Below are 20,180 nucleotides of genomic sequence, written 5' to 3'. Positions count from 1 at the left end.
ACAGGGTAAATTTGCAATGAAAATGAGATCACTGAAATCTAAGCCTGTGGGGACTTACATTTTGCTGACAGATTATATCCTCCAAGTGGTGCAGGATGACCTTCTACTGCATCAAAACCAGATGATACCAGCACAACATCTGGAGCAAACTCATTAGCAATAGGCATTACTACTGTTCTGTAACAAAAAAGGAACAATAGAAAGCACATTACTATGCCTTGTTCTTGAATGGATTCTGATCTATTTGGACAGCTACAATGAGATAGAATCTTGTTCAATGGTGCTTTTTAGCACAAATTTTAGAACAAAACATGGAAGAAAGGACTACCGGTAGAAAGGGAACCAGACAGTGTATAAGGGCATTTCTTGAGTTGTTTGGGCCACAGTGTAAAAGGTAGCTTGTTCTTCAGCAAGTGAGCAGTTGCATAGAAAATAATACTATAGAAAACTATAGTTCCATCACATTTCTTTAGGTTGCAGCTAATGATGGTGCAATGGTGCTGTTGCGGCTACTCTTGAGTAAAGACGCCCAGGTCCGCTCTGTCCTTAAGTATTTACAGTGCAGAGATAGCAGAAAACATGACCTCTCAGTCACTTGCAGAATCCAGGAGTGGACGTTTCCTGTTACATGCCCAGAATAAGAGTTTGGGCACCCCAAAACGCCTTCTCCCGAAAGGATAGGTGTATGGCTATTAACCAGGATAGCTAAAAGGAATATTTACTGTTCTGGAGACAGTAAACATTTGAACAATAGTTTCCAGAAAGCGAACCACACAGGAGACATGTTGCCTTCAAGCATTGCTTGTAGACTTTCTATAATATCTCAATGCCCATTATCAGAAGCAGGAAGTTAGTCAAGATGTGGAACAGGTCTGATAGGAGTATTCTTAACTGCCATAGAAAGGTAATTGGGAATTCATACACACACATTTATACTGTGATCTTTTGCACTTGGAAGCGATCTAAGTTCCAGTGACTTCAGCATGAATATTTTCTATGTATTTTGGGATTTGACTGAACTATTTAGTAGACATAAAATACAAAGCTGATTTTTTAACTGTGATGTCACTAAATGAAGATGGTGGACAGGTTTGAAATCTCTTTCCTACCATGTACAATTTAGTTAAAACAGCACTAGAAAGTGGAGAGCAAATGGTAAAAAGGGTAAGCTTCAATTGGGGTATGCAGCCAGGATTCCTCACATCATGAGAAAGGAACCTTAAACTTCATGTTGGAGCACAGAACAACTAAGCCAGGGATCAGCAACCTCTTTCAGCTGTGGGTCAGTCCACCGTCCCTCAGACCATGTGGTGGGCCGGACTATTTTTTTGGGGGGGTGAACGAATTCCTATTCCCCACAAATAACCCAGGGATGCATTTTAAATAAAAGCACACATTCTACTCATGTAAAAACACCAGGCAGGCTCTGCAAATAACCCAGAGATGCATCTGTCTGTGGGCCGGATTGAAAAGGTGATTGGGCCACATTTGGCCCAAGGGCCTTAGAGGTTGCCTACCCCTGAACTAAGCTATGTCTTGACTCCCTGAAGATGACAACAATTCCACAATGGTACATAAAGCAACACAATCTGTGAAGGAGGGGGTGGCTGACTTGGGAGCCTGTGGTGGAGACAACAAATCAATGGAAATAACTTAAGACATTTCCCCAATACAAAATGACCCTGTGGCTTTTGATACCACTGACCATGATAGACCATTTCTGTAGGATGGGTATTGGGGGTTCCGAGAATGCCTCACGGTCCTTGTGCTATGGTGTGCTTCTAGGCACAATCCTGTTGCCAATGAATGCCACTTGGATGGTGATTAGGAGTTTTGAGGCAAAGTATCATTAGTATGCTAGAACATTTTCTGGATAGAGTTGTGGAATGGATGAGGGCTAATAAACTGAGCTTGAACCCTAGGAAGACAGAAGCAGCATGGATGAGGGGTTCCTGCGTCGAGAACAGTCATTTGCCTATTCCTGATGGGACTACTCTCCCTCTGAAATAACAGGTTCATTGTTGGGAGTGCTCCTGAATCCATCTCAGGAGTGCCTAGGACCAGCTACAGCTGGTGCACTAACTACAGCTGTTCTTGAACAAGGATATTTTGCCTAGGGTGGAGGGTTACTATCATCATCACTGACTTAGTAATAGCCTTCTAAACAACTATCTCAAGGTGACGTACACTAAAGAAAATTAAAACACAAAAACAGCAAATGTATTTAATACAAAACTAAAACCATACAAAGTAGATTATTGTGGTGAAGACCCATTTATCCAGGCTGTCAGAACAAAAATGTCAATAGAAAAACCCCCAGAAAATGCCGATATTAGGCACTTGCCCTATTTTGAGAGGAATGCTAGCATCCCTGTAGTGTTCAGTTTTATGATGACTTTTATGGTGCTTAACTTTTATAGGATTTATTATTATAGTGTTGGGCCAGCACCTCCTAGAAACAAGAGGCTGGATTATTACCTTAAAATACTGGCTGAAAATTCACTTTAATACAGAGCCAGAAAGTTTACTAACCTTTTTATTAAAAGACAAACACAATTTTACCTGGCTTTCTGACATCATTCTTAAATTTAGGCAAATAGGCTTTACAGTGGATTTGCTCTTGCCACTTGAGGAATCACACATTTTTGCACTTATTAAGCAGAGGCTGTTAGATAATGAATTTCAAAAAACTCTACCCTTCCCAGCCCTCCATATGCTCTCCCGCCTATTTGGGGTTGCAACCCCATCATGGAATGATGCCTACTTATTTTTACAATCTAGTGACCCCATTACACTGCAGAGTATTTATGCAGTGAATGCCTTTCCGTCCTCCGTGTTATCTGGAAGGCTCAGGGGCATCTCTTACCAGAACAGACTCTGCACCTGTGGCCAGAATGTACCTGACTCTTTGGACCACATAATTTTGGATTGCCCTCTACTTCAGATTATTTCATCTTCTGCAGCATGTGAGGGAATCTAGTCTGTGCTTGGAAATGCTCACACCAAATCAAGAAAGGAACTGGCATGTGAAAGGGTGGAGAAACCTGTTTTGTTCTAGGCAGACCTTCAATTTTCAGACATCTATGATAGATATGATGGCAAATATAAAGAAGCAGAAGAAGCAGAAACTGTTAGCGATAGTTCAGAAAATGAGGCTGATTAAATTTCATGTAGTATTAACTGATTCTTAGCTCTTTTATGAAAATGAGTACTTCATAATTGCTTGACACTGTAGACTCTACAGTGTAGAAGAATGGAGAAATGATTTTCTTTGTTTTACTATAATGTTGATGGTTTCTTAAGTTTTATTGTTTTTGACTCTTCCTCATAAACTGGCAAATGTGAATAGATGCTGGGTTCCTTACATTTCAGCAGCTAATAGCTTTATCTCTAACATTTCTTTTAATTTAAAAAAGTAAATTCAATTTTTAATTATTCTTTGAATACGCTGTACTTTTTATATAACAAACATGATGATTTTATGGCAAACCAAGTTATATATAATACATTTCATGCTCACAATGTAACAAACAGAATTTTATTCTGTAAAGGGCACTAAAAACGGGGGTGGGAAGCACTGCATATTTTTCAATTTCCCCACACGATTTCAGTTTCCCTTTAAAAAAACCTGTCCCGTTTCTTTCCATGGCTTCAGAATTTCCAGAAATTTTAATAATTTGATTTGTGCTGTTTTGGCTTGCACCCAAATTCATATTAAAAGCTGGGACAGGAATATTCAAAAATAGTCAAGAAAAGGAAATTAACTTGATGGACTAGCTGCAACACTGTGTTGTTGAATACATGATTCTGGATTACACTCCAGTGGGTGAAGAAAACAATTCACCTGTCTCAGGTGCCTGTAAAAAGGAGACAATCTTGGTGCCCAGAGACAATGGATAAAGTAGTAGAGTGTGAAATTCTCACTCTGATACCAAATAACCCATTAATATTTCAGCCAAAGGCCTCTAGTTTCATAACAGTGTCTGGTTTCATTAGAATATATAGTAATTCCACTGACATTCTGCAGCTAGAGAGAATATTTTCTTTCTTACATTTTTCACAGACGGCAGCTACCTTTTCATGAACAAAGTATACTAGGAGTTAAAGAAAAGGCATGTGTATCTTTGCCTAGCTCAAAAGGATTTCCACTGATTTATCTGAAGACTTCAAAGCATCTGAATTTTGCATTTGGACTGGTTTGAATTAGAGCTCAGTTCTGCATTCTGAGTTTCTGAGTTCATAGTGAAACTGCCTGTTGCTTCTGGATTTCATTAGGGCTAATTTTCTTATCTTTTCTTCAACTTTTGGTTTGATCCCTTGGAAATGCAACGTGGCATTCAATGGGCCAGAGTAACAAGGTGCTGCCTTTAAGGCATGCATTGCCTCATAAGATTGAAGGGGGGGGGGAGAATACAGCCCATTCCCTTCACTTTTCTGCCTCTCTGGGGACTATGAATTGTAAACTTCAAAGAACTTTTTACATTAAAATGAATAAAAGTGAATCAGGAAAAGGTTTTTCAAAGCAGCTGGTTATGAACCTCAAAGGCCACTTGACAATCTATTATCATGGGGCAGGGGGACTTGGCACAAGATTAAACAGGTTTCCAACTTAACTTCCAGGCTGAAGGTGTGTGCACATACGGTAGGCATGCACTGTTGGAATTGTTTTCTATGAATGTGATGTGCAGACATTTTTCTAGCAGGCGCAGGTTTGTGCCCCACAGGGAGTGGGGGATGACAGCTTGGCTGACATTCCAGGCTGGGCAGTGGGTGCCAAGACTGTGTGGCCTTCTTCAAGGCTGGCTTCATGCAGTGCTGCAAGAGTCAAGGCTAGCCAACACAGATAAGAAGGCAACCGTTCACTCTGGTTTGCCTATGGCCCATTTAAGAGGACTGAAGCTGGTGCCTCTTTTCAGGGAATAAAGGTAAAGGGACCCCTGACCATTAGCTCCAGTCGTGACCGACTCTGAGGTTGCGCACTCATCTCGCATTATTGGCCGAGGGAGCCGGCGTATAACTTCCAGGTCATGTAGCCAGCATGACAAAGCCGCTTCTGGTTTACCTTCCCGCTGTAGTGGTACCTATTTATCTACTTGCACTTTGACGTGCTTTCGAACTGCTAGGTTGGCAGGAGCTGGGACCAAGAAACGGGAGCTCACCCCGTCACAGGGATTCAAACCGCCGACCTTCTGATCAGCAAGCCCTAGGCTCAGTGGTTTAACCCACAGCGCCACCTGGGTCCCTTTCAGGGAATATTTGCATTCAAATACCGTACTTAGAATTGCAGTAGAATTGGAAATGTGAGAGGCCCTGGCAACAGTAAAGAGCAGCAGGAAGGACAAAATGTGTATTGTTATCATCACTTAGCAGTGGGGAGCACTCTAGCATACAAATGATCTTTACCTCCCCCCCCCATTTTACATACTGTACCTGTCATCTCTCACCTCCTTCACCCCCATCCACCCCCATTCCAGTACCACTGTCATCTGAGGCATCAACACTTGCCTTAACCCAGCCGCTCTTACAGCTGGGGAGAGAGAGAGATGCAGTGGCAAGTTCTCTCTGCCACAAAGCAGAAGCAGAAGCATCAAGCACAGGAGAAAAAAAAAAGAATTTTAAAACATCTATGTAAATCCGCACTTCAAAAGAAGCTCCATCCAGGTGGTTCAGGGAGCAGCAGTGAGTGGGCGCACTCCCTATTCACCACCTGAAGTGGAAGCTGTAGCAAAGTGAGGAGGAGAAGCTGGGAACTGGATGGGAATGCAATGTTTCCATACTTATGCTTTAGAGAGCAATGCTGACACCTAGTTATCTGTATTCAATATGGTACAAGATCCAAATATTTTGAAACCATTGGATATATCTAGCTGAGATACAAGTAGCTAGTTGCGTCCAGCAAGTGCCCTGGTTTTTTCAACTGAAGTGGATGGCCAATCACAGGGCAACAGTGTCTGCCCTTCAACAGCGACACCTCTATCCAAGATGGTACTCAAGTTCTTCACCTTCGCCAATACAGTAGTAAAATCCACAGGAGGGCTTTTACGAACAACTCATTCCTTACACCAGGGTAAGGTGACGCTCTAGAGGTATTCAAAGAGACCAGGAAAGGAGGATATTGCCCAAAGGATACTGGTAATGCATTGGGTTCTTTTGTGACAAGGACCAGTGGCAGTATCATTCAATACACGAGCATCACAGACTTCTGTACTGAACATTTTTGAGAAGACAGTGGTCACCCGTTGTGGACCATAAAATCTGGTCTCAGGAACAGAATGGAACTATTAGTGCAATTGATCAAGCTCTTAAAGAAAGGCCTCAGCTCAGAGGCAGTGCAACTGCTTTGCAAGTACAAGGTCCCAGGCTCAACCCACATCATCTTCAGGTAGGGCTGGGACAGAACTCAGAACTCAAAGCTGCTGCTTTGAAACAATAGATGAACCAATGGCCTATGTACTGCTTGTATTCTGTGGTGCTTTGCAGTAAGCAGGAACTAAGTACCCCACAGTAATGATTTGTGGGGGGTCACCATAAAAGAAAGGGAACAGATAGTTACTCAAAATAACTGTAAAGCTTTTCATATCAGTTTTAGAAAAATACAGTGGTACCTCGGATGTCGAACGGAATCCGTTCCAGAAGTCCATTTGACTTCCAAAACCAAGGTGCAGCTTCCAATTGGCTGCAGGAAGCTCCTGCAGCCAATTGGAAGCCACAGAAGTCGCGTCAGACATTCGGGTTCCAAAGAACATTCACAAACCGGAACACTCACTTCCGGGTTTGCAGCATTCGGGAGCCAGAACATTCAACTCACAAGGCGTTTGGGATCCAAGGTACGACTGTAAAACAAAACCTGGAAACAATAAAAGTTGGCAAGTCTACCTACCAGTAAATACCACAATGGTTATCAAAATGTTTTTACTACTTGTAAAAGCTTGCATCTCATGCAAACTGCAAAACGACAACTACAGGCATCAGTAAAATAAAAAGTGCTTAATTAGAAGACAACAGAGCATGATCTAGAAATGTGCAGGACACGCCCCATTTCACTTTGTTTTCCAAATAAGTGCCCCATCAAATGGAAAGAGGCTTAAAGCTGGTTAGAAAGCCAAGCAAGAACTGGGAAGATGCAAGTTCATATCTCTGTTCAGCTATGAAGCTCACTAGATTCCTTTGCGTAAATCATGGTGGAGGCTGAGAGAGAGTGAAGAGTTGAAGATAAAACTGAGTGGAAGGGAAACTATTAGGTATGCTGTCTGGAGATCCTTGGAGAAAATGCAGAATAAAAATGCAATCTTTTAATAACGTGTCCCTGTGTACAGAGAGGGATATTGCTAGCTTGAAATATTTTTTTCAAGTGACAATAATCTAAACCAAACTCACTGTGTAAGTGATCCGTAACAGTTTGCTGTGAAGACATGTACTCGACCCCTGGTCTTTACAACTGTTTGTTGCCGAAGGGAAAGTAATGGCAGTACCTTGATTTAGTGTTGCACACTTCTTCATTTAACATATGTGGCTTGAGATGAGCATGACAGCCACAGCCATCTGACAGGGAAGCATAGATCTGCAATGCTCGTATGATGCTATAAATCAGAGGTAGGGAATGTATTCACTCCTCTGGTATTATCTATACCTATACGTCATGGAAAGTACTTTCCTAAAACTCTCCCCGTATGACGCAATAGGCTCACTATGTAGCACAATGACAACACAGTACACCGGAGGATGAGCTTAACTACAATCTTTGCCCATTTAGCATGATGTGCTCACATCCAGGTACACTGGAGTAGCAGTTAAACACTGCACAGAGCACAGCTGTACAGCAAAATTACACATATCTCAAGTGAACCTATACATTATAACTCTCCATTTTAAAAACAAAAGACACCTGGATAGTGCAAGCTACTTAGCTCATGGATACGTGAAAGCTCTTACTTTAGAGGCTTTAGTTAAAACTTCAATAAAAGAATTATGTATTCCAGACTGTGTGGTGTATTATTATTTCCTTTGATGAGATTTGAAAGCATATACATAGAATTGGGAAAGATGTTGGGAAAGATGGAGGGCACAAGGAGAAGAGGGCGACAGAGGATGAGATGGTTGGACAGTGTTCTCGAAGCTGCGAACATGAGTCTGACCAAACTGCGGGAGGCAGTGGAAGACAGGAGTGCCTGGCGTGCTCTGGTCCATGGGGTCACGAAGAGTCGGACACGACTAAACGACTAAACAACAACAACAACGTAGAATTATGATACCGAGAACTGTGATTCCATCAATATCTTCTTCCAATCTGGTTATAAACTCTTTAATCAAACAATGCTCTACTTACTTGAATTCACTGAAACAGCAGAATGAGACCAAAGTGGCCCATCAGGGGCGATGGAAATAAGTAACAAGTAAACAATACATATGCATTGTGGAACCAAACTTAGATAGGTACTAACAAATTACTAAAATATGGATGAAAATGCATTTAGTTCTCTGCTGGCAGGGGACATTCTTTCTATTCTGCTTCCCTACCTTCTTGGTTACTACTCTTGGTTGTGTTTAATTAAGTCCTTCTCAGAGTAGACCCACTGGAATGAATGAACCTAAATTAATCATGCCTATTAACTTCAACAGGTCTCATCTGAGGAGGACTAGCATGGAATACCACCCTCTGTCTCCTGTTCTTCTTGTAAATCCAGATCAACTGAAATCAATTTTTATTATTAGCACTATTAAAGCAAACAACATGCAGGAACTAGCCTGGAATGGCCAATAACCTGAGGTTGTTTCATAAACCATGGCTTATGAAGTATTGAATGATCATCTGAACTGGGTCACAACAACTTTGGGAAATTGTGTCATAAAATGGGAATTGGTACAAAATGTATGCACAAAGGCAATTTCGTTGTGTTTCATGTTTGAGAGAGAATCCTATTCGCTATTATAACATGGATGCATGCATGAGGGTTATCAATGTTGTGCTGGTGAACAGGGTCCATGTGCCAATCTTTCCATATTGCATCACCACCATGCCACTTGCAGTCAGCTTTAATTCCTTGGTCTCAGAACAGCAAGGTACTCAACACACATACACACAGAGGGGTGTGTGTGTGTCTGTGTGTCTGTGTGTGTGTGTACACACAAACACACACAACAACAACTCAAAGGGCACATTTAGGGAGAAATATAGGCAGGAAAAGCAGAGAGGATTACCTGAAAGCAGTCAAGTATTCTGTGTCTCCCATGGGTGGGTCAAGACCACCAGTAAATGCCATGTTAACATTGAAACCGACACCTGGTCCTATGCCAACCTAAGAAAGGGGTGGAGAGGAAAAGAAAGCAGCAGGTTACACCTCTGGAAAATATTGTCATGCATGGGGGGTTGCCCACATCACTTCAGCAATATCTCCAGTAATTTTATGTTGCTCCTACAATTCAAAGTGTGATAACACAACCGTTGTTGTTGAGAAGGTATTCTATTTTGCTTAAAAATTCACTGCTTCCTGCGCCATCAGATCAATGAGTGGGATGAAAGGCAGAAACAGCCTTAATCCTTAGTTAGCATCTAAAAGAAAAACATATGCTCATGCTTGTAACTTTAAAATAGTTATTACATTTTTTAAAAAACCCACCAACATTTTCAAATTGTTTATTTAAAGCAGTTCACACAGAATTGCCGGGGAGACTAGATTTGGTACACTTACGGTAAGTACCTTCTTAACTGCCACAAATATTGTAAATGCAGAATCAGCTTCCTTTTCCAAAAATGTTTCCTGGAGTTCTAACATCCAAATGCACACATTTTCCTTACCGGATTCAGTGAGCTCAGGATCAGCACTGCTGCTTTGGGCCAGAAGCTACTGGCTGAGATTATTTGCAATAACAAAATACTCTCTTATAATCAACAAAATAGCACATTAAAAAGGAGCATGTATCAGAGGAAACCATGCCTCCTAATCTCTAGATAAAAATATAAAGAATGTATCTTAAGAGCTGTCATTCTCAAGTGAACGTGGCAGAGCTGGGCCTTGGAGCAGGTTTTTTTCTGCCCCCCCCCTCCCCAATTGCCTGAATTCCTGAGACCTTGGCATGATGTGCTCTGTCTATGGGTGCATCCAGGTCACGGCCTGCCTTTTATCACAAAGGGTCACTAAGATCTGGTTTTTCTGTGTGTCTATTTGGTACATTGGCTTCCACACTGCCGCTTTTTCATGTTTTTTCATTGCTATTCTGCGGCTTGCCATCCATATCAGTGGACAAAGCAAAACAGGATGCATCCAGAGGTGGGGGGGGGGGTGTCCCTTCCCTCAATCTCTTTATAGTCTCCCAGCTAATCCCTTATATGTACTGTGTGGAGACTGTGAGAGAACAGCTTCTCTTAACGGGGTTGTTGAAATTCAACTATACCTTCAGCATACAGCAACTGCTAGAAATAGGCACATTCTAGTAAATTTTGGCTACCAGAAATAAAACAGCAAGGTTGTGCGCTCAGTAGGGAGCCAATGGAAACAGGGGTGCAGTGCAAAAGGCCACCCAGTGAAATTCCACCACACATAACCTGCCCACCAAAACTGCACTAACAAGCTACAACACCAGCAAGGACTACAGATGTATAATGTACTATTTTTACTTAATGGATTTGTGATGTTAAGGAAATATCTGATCTAAATGTAAATAGAAAAGAAAAGGAATTGGCGCCATAAGAACACTGCAAAAAAATTGTGTCCATAAGCAGCACCAATTCAACAATAAATTCCTGTATGTTACAAAGTATAACAGTACCACAATTTTTCTCAAAAGGTTAGTCTATTTTCTTATGGTTTAATCTGGTGCTATTTGCTTTTAGTTTCGCTTCTCTTACAAAATGTCCCCAAGTTCAACTTGCACTTCAGGTACAGGTTTTAAAAATTCAAATTCACAATCAGATATGTTGGGTTCATTGGGAGAAAAATAAGCTGTGTGAACACTGGAGACTGTATACCTCTCTATGCCTTTAACCCAGTCACTGAAACCTTAAGAGTAGAAGCCGGGGCTCCTTCCCTCTTGGGCACTTCCATGACATGTGCACTTTGGGGGTGAACCTGGTTGGCGGGAGATGACGGGGAACCAAAAACACAGTGGTGCACTGTGAAGGGTAAGGTAAGGAATCGCGTCAGCAAGACAGAGGCCCAGTGTGCACATAATGCATCGGTTCCTGGAGAGATGAAAACTCTTTCGCTGGTCCTGTCGCCACCATGCTACCTATGCCTATGGCTTAACCTGGGCCTGTGGTTTGTCTGCTCAGACACAACATTAAGCTTAGCCCTGAGTATCACAGCAGCAGCAAGACCAGAGGGAATCATTGTGCAAATACAGAATTAGTGAACAACTCCAGGCACGCCTGGAAGAAGCGGACCATTTGGATCCCTTCCAGTCAGGATTCAGGCCTCATCATGGGACTGAAACTGCCTTGGTCGCACTGGTCGATGATCTCCGGCGGGCTAGGGACAAAGGTGAGAGCTGTTTCCTGGTTCTGCTGGATCTCTCAGCGGCTTTTGACACCATCAACCATAACATCCTTCTGGACCGTCTAGAAGTGTTGGGAGCCGGGAGCACTGTCATACAGTGGTTCTACTCCTGGGCCATATTCAGAAAGTGGTGGTGGGGGATGAGTGTTCAGTCCCATGGGCTCTCACTTGTGGGGTGCCTCAGGGTTCTGTCCTCTCCCCCATGCTTTTTAACATCTATATGCAGCTGCTGGGAGAGATCATCAGGGGGTTTGGGCTGGGTGTTCATCAGTATGCAAATGATACCCAGCTCTACCTCTCTTTTACATTGGAACCAGTGAAGGCAGTGAAGGTCCTGTGCCTGGAGGCGATTGGAGGATGGATGGCGGTTAATGGATTGAGGTTGAATTCTGACAAGACAGAAGTACTGTTCTTGGGAGACAGGGGGCGGGCTTGTGTGGAGGACTCCCTGGTCCTGAATGGGGTAACTGTACCCCTGAAGGACCAGGTGCGCAGCCTGGGAGTCATTTTGGACTCATTTTGGACTCGCAGCTGTCCGTGGAGGAGCAGGTCAATTCTGTGTCCGGGGCAGCTGTTTATCAGCTCCATCTGGTACGCAGGCTGAGACCTTACCTGCCCGCAGACTGTCTCGCCAGAGTGGTGCATGCTCTAGTTATCTCTCGCTTGGACTACTGCAATGTGCTTTACGTGGGGCTACCTTTGAAGGTGACCCGGAAACTACAACTAATCCAGAATGCGGCAGTTGGACTGGTGACTGGGAGCGGCCGCCGAGACCACATAACACCAGTCTTGAAAAATCTACATTGGCTCCCAGTACGTTTCCGAGCACAATTCAAAGTGTTGGTGCTGACCTTTAAAGCCCTAAACGGCCTTGGTCCAGTATTCCTGAAGCCAAGTGACAGGGAACCAGGCAGAGGGCCTTCTCAGTAGTGGCACCCGCCCTGTGGAACACCCTCCCACCAGATGTCAAAGAGAAAAGCTACTATCAGACTTTTAGAAGACATCTGAAGGCAGCCCTGTTTAGGGAAGCTTTTAATGTTTAGTAGATTACTGTATTTTAATATTCTGTTGGAAGCCGCCCAGAGTGGCTGGGGAAACCCAGCCAGATGAGTGGGGTATAAATAATAAAAAAATGTTGTTTTTGTTGTTGTTGTTGTTGTTGTAAAATACCTTCTACCTTAGAATGTAAGTCTGCATGAATTTCCATATGTGCACAGGATTTTTGCAGGTTGGTGGATGGGGGAATGAGTTCCATTTCATGTTATAAAAGCATGCAGGTTCCTAATTCCCAGGTCTGTTCCTGCAGCGCACACACAAGCAGTCTCAACCATTATCAGGCACACACTGTCATGGACAAATGTTGCATACCAGCCGGGCAATGAAAGGTATATAGACAACAGTGATTCACACTAATATAACTGCTGGAAAAGATACTGCTCCAACCAAACAAACCATTGCTCATCACATCAGTGATCTTTCAGTTCATGTCACATTTCTTAATGCAAGCATGGGTCCAAAGATTGTCAGGACTTCTTACGTGTAAGAAAAAGTATACTGTGTACCAATTCTCATTGTTTTGCACACGTACAGTCTGCTCTGCTGAAGCCTCAAATGGTCAGTCATGAACCTTTCATTTTCTGCCAAAAGAGCATTCATATTTTACCCTGACCACGCATTGTTACCTCCTTCCCATACCTCCTTACAGTAGGAGTGGGGGTTGGGCAAATTTCTGCAAAACCTTGATATATTTTTTTCTACCTGGATAGAATATACAATTAACCAAGGTTATCTAAGAATCAATATTTTACTTTTCTTTGGTACATAATTTATTTGACCGTTAGGATATTACAGGGCAACCTCTTACTTCCACTTCTTAAATAATGCAATGAGTAAAAGATCTTTCCAATTCCAGAGGTGTATAACTGTCAAATAACTCCATGCTTTTCATAACCATCATTAGTAGCTCCATTCACAGCTTTTATCAGCAAATGGCCAAAGACAAGATAGGGCAAGAAAGGCTGCTCCCTCCTGTATGTACAAATAACAAAACCTTGTAGAGAGTGGATTGTGAAACTGTTCATAATTCACTTTCATTAGAAACAATGTATAAATCCTAAGTGTTGTAAGAATTGTCCTTTTCCAGGTCTAAGAACTCAGGTGAGGGGTGTCCTCTACTGGTGGAAAAAAGCAAGGCCTTGATACAAATCAAAGCTAAATAAATATTGATACTAAATGCCAACTATTATTTTTAGGAATTGCAACCAAAATTCAAAAAAGTGACTCTTGCCTGCCTACCTATATTAGCAATGTACTTGTCTCTAGTTGTTGTGGTGACTAGAGGCTGGGGTAGGAGGTGGGGAGGGAGAGTGAATGATATTTGCAAAGACTGAAGACAAGAATCTGAGTGTGCTGCTTGTGTGTAAAGGCTGAATGCAAGTAGGGAGAATGGGATGAGTGCACTAGGCTCATGCACTCATTTCACCGAGACTGACTGCCACCCTCCTTGTCTGATCTGATCACTACAGCTGACTGCTACTCTCCTCGAGTTCAAAGCAGGGAGCCTCCTCTACTCATGGAAGCTGCCTGATTCAGAAACACAGTTCTGAGGGATTCTAAATCACATCGGGAGCCTTCACAAGTAGAAGGCTTTGCACCCTGCCTCAAGGACAGCAGCACGCATAGATGTGACGTTTGGTGTGCCTTTACAAGCAAACAACATGCCTGAATACAACATCAGTACATTCATATTTGGCAAACCCCCATACAAATTGTAGTGAAAGTCCTAATCCTTTATTGCTTGAGTGACCTCTAAGATTGCAATACCATTATTATAACAACTAGCTGGCCCGGCCACGCATTGCTGTGGGCTTTGTGTTAAATGGACCTTTTCCTGTTAAATAGACCTTCAGAGTCTCCCTTTAGAGTCCCCTCACCTGCCCTGTCCCAACCCTGACTCCCCTACTGTAAGTTTCAATTAAGACTCCCCCCCACGTGTTCCTGCAAATGTCAACACCCCCCCACTGCTTAGGCTGACTCAGGGTCCTCCCCCCCCATGGCTATGTGCCCCCCTCGTTGTGCCTCATCCCTGTGACCCCCCCCCCGGTTGTGAAAGGCCCTATTCAGTTTGTTTTTGCCTGTGGCCTACTGAATGGTGCGGCCTACTCAATTTTCCCTGCTTGGCAATGCTGCGGCCTATTGAAAAAGCTGGGCCTTGTTGCTGCAAAAGGACTGTTTTCAGTTGGTTGGTGTGGAATTTTGTGATGTCATCTAGCGGCGCAGCTTTGGAGGCAGCAGCGTGTGATCTGCCTTCCTATTGGATGCTGCTGTAGTCTTCAGAGCTTCTGGTGATGACGTCTAATCTGGGCGCCACTTTTTTGTGTTCAATCATTATTTTAGGTGTGAAAGGTGTGGTTTTTTGTGGGGAAATTATGCCAGATCCCTCCCTGATGGGCAAGGAATGTTGTGGTCAAATTTGTTAAATTACGGTTTAGCAGTTACGGAGAAAGGCTGTGACCTCCGTGCGCGCAATGCCTACATTTTTATATATATAGATGCTGTAAGAACACATATCAATATTATTATTACCTCATCAGGAGCTCCACTGCCTGGAAAGAAGTTTCCATCATCATAGCGATGTAGTGAAATATAAAGAACATTAGGATCGTTGTAGAAAGCCTGCTGAGTACCATTTCCATGGTGTACATCCTTCAGAGATAGAGATTACATCATATGAGAAGGTTTATAACATGATAGGCTGTCTACATTAACACGAATTGTAATACAACTTTTCATGTTCATGCTACCAAAGCCCTGCAGGGGGAAGGCTCAGCAAGGCACAATTTCATACATACAGTGGTACCTCTACTTACGAATTTAATGTGTTCCGAACACACATTTGTAAGTCAAAAAAAATTGTAAGTCGAATCCCATAGGAATGCATTGGGAGAAAAAAATTGTAAGTCGAAGCAACCCTATCTAAAAATTCGTAAGTAGAAAAAATCCTATCTAAACAGCATCCAAGATGGCGGACGGAGCTCCATTCTTAAGTAGAAACATTCATAAGTAGAGTTATTCGTAAGTAGAGGTACCACTGTATAAAGCCCCACCGATTTTAGTAACACTAATGTATGGTTAAAAGATTGTGACAATGCTTGTTGCATTACGCTTGGTTGTCAAATGAGACGCATACTGCATAGGGACTCACTTTCAGTCCTATAAATAGAAGATGCAAAAGGTGGACTGGCAAGTAAGCATTTCTGAACATAGAGAACTGCCCTGACATAATTTCAACTGTGTATAGTAACATCATCAAAACTAGCAAGAATTGATTCTTCCAATGATAAAGGATGTAAAGCCTACACACAAATGTGGGGCCAGGTGAATGTATGGCCATGCTACTCCTTGCTTGTGTAAGTACCCTTCAGACAAGTAATAGGGTCTGCATCTCTAAGAAAACAGATTGGAAATGACTGAAAAACACTGCAAGGGAAATCCAGGGAATACCTGAACTGGCATGCTGGATGTAAAATAGTGTTTATGGAAGGTGCTTGTTTAGTGGTGGTGCGGCAGGCAGGATGGGAACAGAGCCATAGGTAGACCTGGCCCTCATATTAATTTACAACTGAACATGCTGCCTGATAGAATCTACAGAAGACACCAATCTAATAGTGCCTTATAACAAATAGATAGGCCCAAACTGCTGTGCTGCAAATGTTGATAGAGCACAAATATGAAGTGCCACAGAAATTGCTGCAGCAGCACTTTCTGGGGCAGCAAAACTAGTATGCTTAATAAGCAAAGCCAATACAATCGCTAGTGGTGGTTTATCTAGAGGAAAGGCAAGTCTGTGCACTCTCTCCTTCTATGTAACATTAGAGAAGTTCAACTCATCCACTGCAATTTAGACAATCTCCCTCCCTCAAACATCAGTCATATGCCACTGGTGTTCCTTAGGATGTAACAACTAGGCAGAAACTGAGGGGATTAGTTTGGTATGAAGATCTGGGTAAAACGTGCACAATTCTTTACTGGCTGGAAGGGCTCCTCTCTCTCCTGCTTTCCTGTGCAGATGTGGATGCAGTGGCAAGCAGGTCTACCTACCACTTTTCAGGGTAGTGCCCTTAAGACATGGGTAGCTAACATGATGCCCTTCAGGTGTGGTTGGACTCCAACTCCTGTCAGCCCCAACCAGCATGGCCAATGGTCTAGAGCAGGCATCCCCAAACTGCAGCCCTCCAGATGTTTTGGCCTACAACTCCCATGATCCCTAGCTAACAGGACCAGTGGTCGGGGAAGATGGGGATTGTAGTCCAAAACATCTGGAGGACTGAAGTTTGGGGATGCCTAGTCTAGAGACTCTAGGATGATCAGAGCTGTAGTTCAGCAACCTCTGAAGGTCCGCACACCACTCCTCACCCCTGCCTTTAAAGAACAGAATAAATAGGTTCAAATGACATCTTAGTATAAGCCCTCCGAACAAAGGACAGGTGCTTCATAATAGGAACCTATGCACCAGAAAAGAAAGCATTTGATGTGTGAATGCTTTCTTTTGCCCTGGTTTCCCTAGGGCAACAGACTGCCTTTTAGGGTGCTGTACTGGAATTCTTGGTTCAGTCCTGCTTGTAACAAGCTGAATATCTCCACAACAAAAGCAAAATACAGATATGTTCCCTGGTGCTGCCTGGTGGGGCTAGATACCTAACTTGCCCCCAAAGCTTATAATGCTCTGGAAAGAAGAGCATGATTTTTAGCATTTTGAAAATGCTCCAGACATTAAGCCCTGTACTAACTGAGAGCAAAGTGCTCTTCAACTTGGAATGCACGTTTGGTTGGCCTTGCTCTCCTGTCAGCAAAGGAGAAAATTGAGCTCAAACGTTTTGAGGATTCGAACCCACATTTTGTTGAGATCTAATGACTGCACTTTTGCCGACAGAGTTCTTGCATTTTGTATCTGTATTGGAAAGGGGGTGGGGTGTAAAAAAAAAGTGCTGTTTCACTCACCCAATCCACTATAAGTATTTTGTTCACATTCAGTCTTTGCTGGAGAAGCTTGGCTGAAATTGCCACAGAATTAAAATAGCAAAAACCCCTGAAAGATAATAGATTATTATAGAGGTATATGTGGAAAGTACACTTGACAACTTCAGCACCAAACACTTTCCAGGAAAATTATATATGCTGTTGCTTCAAAATGAGGAGATAAGACACAGAGATGTATATGAAGACACAGAGATGTATATGCACAGATATTTAATGCACAGACTATTAGTTAGATCTGTGCCAAACACTCTCCACGTTCAACTTTCAGGTTTAAAGCACTGCATTCAGATTTGTGGGGTGGGGGTGGGGCTTGTTAAAAAAAATACTGGAGAGGATGTTTGGTTATTTTCTTGCCCCTGCTTGCTGCCATTTGGTTCCCTTGTTATTGCTTTGGCAACCTTTTGTCCTTCAGAGTGATCACTGGCAATTGGGTGCCACTTAAACATGATGGTGACAGCATTACAGATGTACCCAAAGGGGCGTTATTGCACAAAACTATTTTTTCCTTGGTGTAAAACTTGCATGATTTTGAAATAGTGCTGACCACCTTTGGTTTAGCAAACTACAGTAAACCAATTCAAAAAGTTTATAAACACACTCAAATAACTTCAATGTAGATAAGGCCTACATCAAAGAAATTACCCTTAGTCATATGATGATGTTATGTAATCTTTCAGGGATTACTGGTGTTGGAACAAAATGAAAAAGAAAAAAACCCAAACCAAAGAACCATAATCTTCTGACTCCAAACGGATGTCACCTCATAGAATCTTAGAGTTGGAAGGGACCCCAAGGGTCTTTTAGTCCAATCCCCTGCAATGCAGGAATTTTAACGAAAGCATCCAAGATAGACAGCCATCCAGACTCTGCTTAAAAACCTCCAAGGAAGGAGAGTCCACCACCCACCGAAGGAGCTCTTACCATCAGAAAGTTCTTCCTGATATTTAGTTGGAATCTTCTTTTCAATTTCTACTTTGAATGAAATGCATACCTGGGCATAACAAGCCTGATTGCCACTTCCTAGCATAAGCCTGCTTTATTATGTCTTTTATTACCTCTTTTATTTAATTTAATTTATTTATTTATTTGAGAGTTTCTATGCCCCACCCTTCCTTCAGATCAGAGCACAGCATGGCTTACAACAATAATATACAGTAAGGTCCTAGAATAGACATCCTGGGGGGAAGTGACAAGTGGGGTGCTGCAGGGTTCTGTCCTGGGCCTGTTGTTGTTCAACATCTTCATAAATGACTTGGATGAAGGAATTGAGGGGGTGCTCATCAAATTTGCAGATGACACCAGACTGTGAGGAGCAGCTAATGCCACGGAAGACAGAACTGGGATCCAAGATGACCTTGACAGATTGGAGAACTAGACCCATTTCAATAGGGATAAATGTAAATTCAATAGGGATAAATGGAAGGTTTTACACTTCAGCAGGAAAAACGTGCTGCACAAATACAAGATGGGGGCACCTGGTTTGCCATAACATGTAAAAAGGATCTAGGGGTCTTAGTAGAGCACAAGCTTAACATGAGTCAACGGTGTGATTCAGGCCCATTAAAGCTGCCCAATTCTTGGACCTGAGAACCGCCTACCCACAGGACCTCCATCTTGCCAGGAATCAGTTTCAACTTACTGTTCCTCATCCACTCCACCACTACATCCAAGAACTGGTCCAAGATGTGCAAAGCTTTGCCTGGCTCAGTTGGTACAATGAAACAGAGCTGGGTGTCATCATCATACAGGTGACACTGCTTTCCAATGGCTTCATATAGATTGTAAATAACACTGGAAACAGAATAGAACCCTGTGGCACCCCAAAACCAAGGGGTCAAGCTGGCTTCACCCAATGATACTTTCTAGTAGTGACTCTGTGAGGTGAAACAAGTCCATTCTATCACGCTGTGGGACAAGGAGTAAGCAGGGACTGCAGGGCCTCTCCATCAGGATTCTAAAAGGTTAGCAACTTCTGACTCCTTTTCTCCTTGAAATATTTCCATTTCAGATGGCCATTACAAGAACTCTGCAACAAAGAAATACAGTAAGGCCGCAACTTACGCGCATTTAACTTGTGCGCATTTTGCTTTACAGGCTTGGCAAAAATTAAATAAAATAAATAAAAAGGAGCGGAAAGGGGGTGGGGTTCTGGGGAAAATGGCATTGGCAATCCCACCAGCCACTGAACCCAATGGCTTTTGACTATTTGTGATTTAACTTTAAGCACAATCCCCAGAATGTAACCCCCATGTAAGTTGCGGGCTTACCATAGTGTCTGAGATATCATTTTTCTCCTCCCTCCCTTTTCTGTCATGTCTTCTAAATTGCAAGGTTGGTTGCAAGTCGGTCATTTATCAATGACATTTCTAAGCTGCTCTGGGAGCCTTATTTGGCCGAAGAGCTGGATAAAAATACTTTTTAATTATTTAAAGCCTGCCTCTCCTTCAAGCTCTCTGACAATCATAAATGACTTTAGGAGGCAGTTGTAGAAGGTAGGAAAGTCCTTCTGCTTCTCCAGTTCTCCCCAGTTTGGAGAGCGTCCCCCTTGCAGATGGCCAGGGGTGCTTACTAGAGATGGGCGTCCAAAACCAGTTTGAAGTCTACATGGAGTTATCAGTTTCATAATTTTTTAACCTGGCAATATATCAG

At 42.7% G+C, this 20,180-nt stretch overlaps 1 protein-coding gene across 7 annotated transcripts in view; it reads right to left on the bottom strand.

Moving 5' to 3' along the window:
- The window catches only part of HDAC4 (histone deacetylase 4), a 124,595-nt gene that overhangs the window by 14,858 nt on the left and 89,557 nt on the right, over positions 1–20,180 (bottom strand). For all 7 annotated transcript variants that reach the window (XM_088675415.1, XM_035140321.3, XM_088675417.1 and 4 more), the window contains 4 exons: positions 17,493–17,580; positions 15,078–15,197; positions 9,199–9,296; positions 59–177 (listed from right to left, as the gene is read on the bottom strand). In XM_088675415.1, the coding sequence (XP_088531541.1) occupies positions 59–177; positions 9,199–9,296; positions 15,078–15,197; positions 17,493–17,580 (425 nt within the window). The remainder of the gene's footprint in view (positions 1–58; positions 178–9,198; positions 9,297–15,077; positions 15,198–17,492; positions 17,581–20,180) is intronic.

Source organism: Zootoca vivipara, chromosome 1, assembly GCF_965207765.1.
Source record: "Zootoca vivipara chromosome 1, rZooViv2.hap1.1, whole genome shotgun sequence".
Taxonomy (NCBI): Eukaryota; Metazoa; Chordata; class Lepidosauria; order Squamata; family Lacertidae; genus Zootoca; species Zootoca vivipara.
The sequence above is the reverse complement of the archived record's forward strand: the minus strand, read 5'-3'. Positions and strand labels throughout refer to the sequence as shown.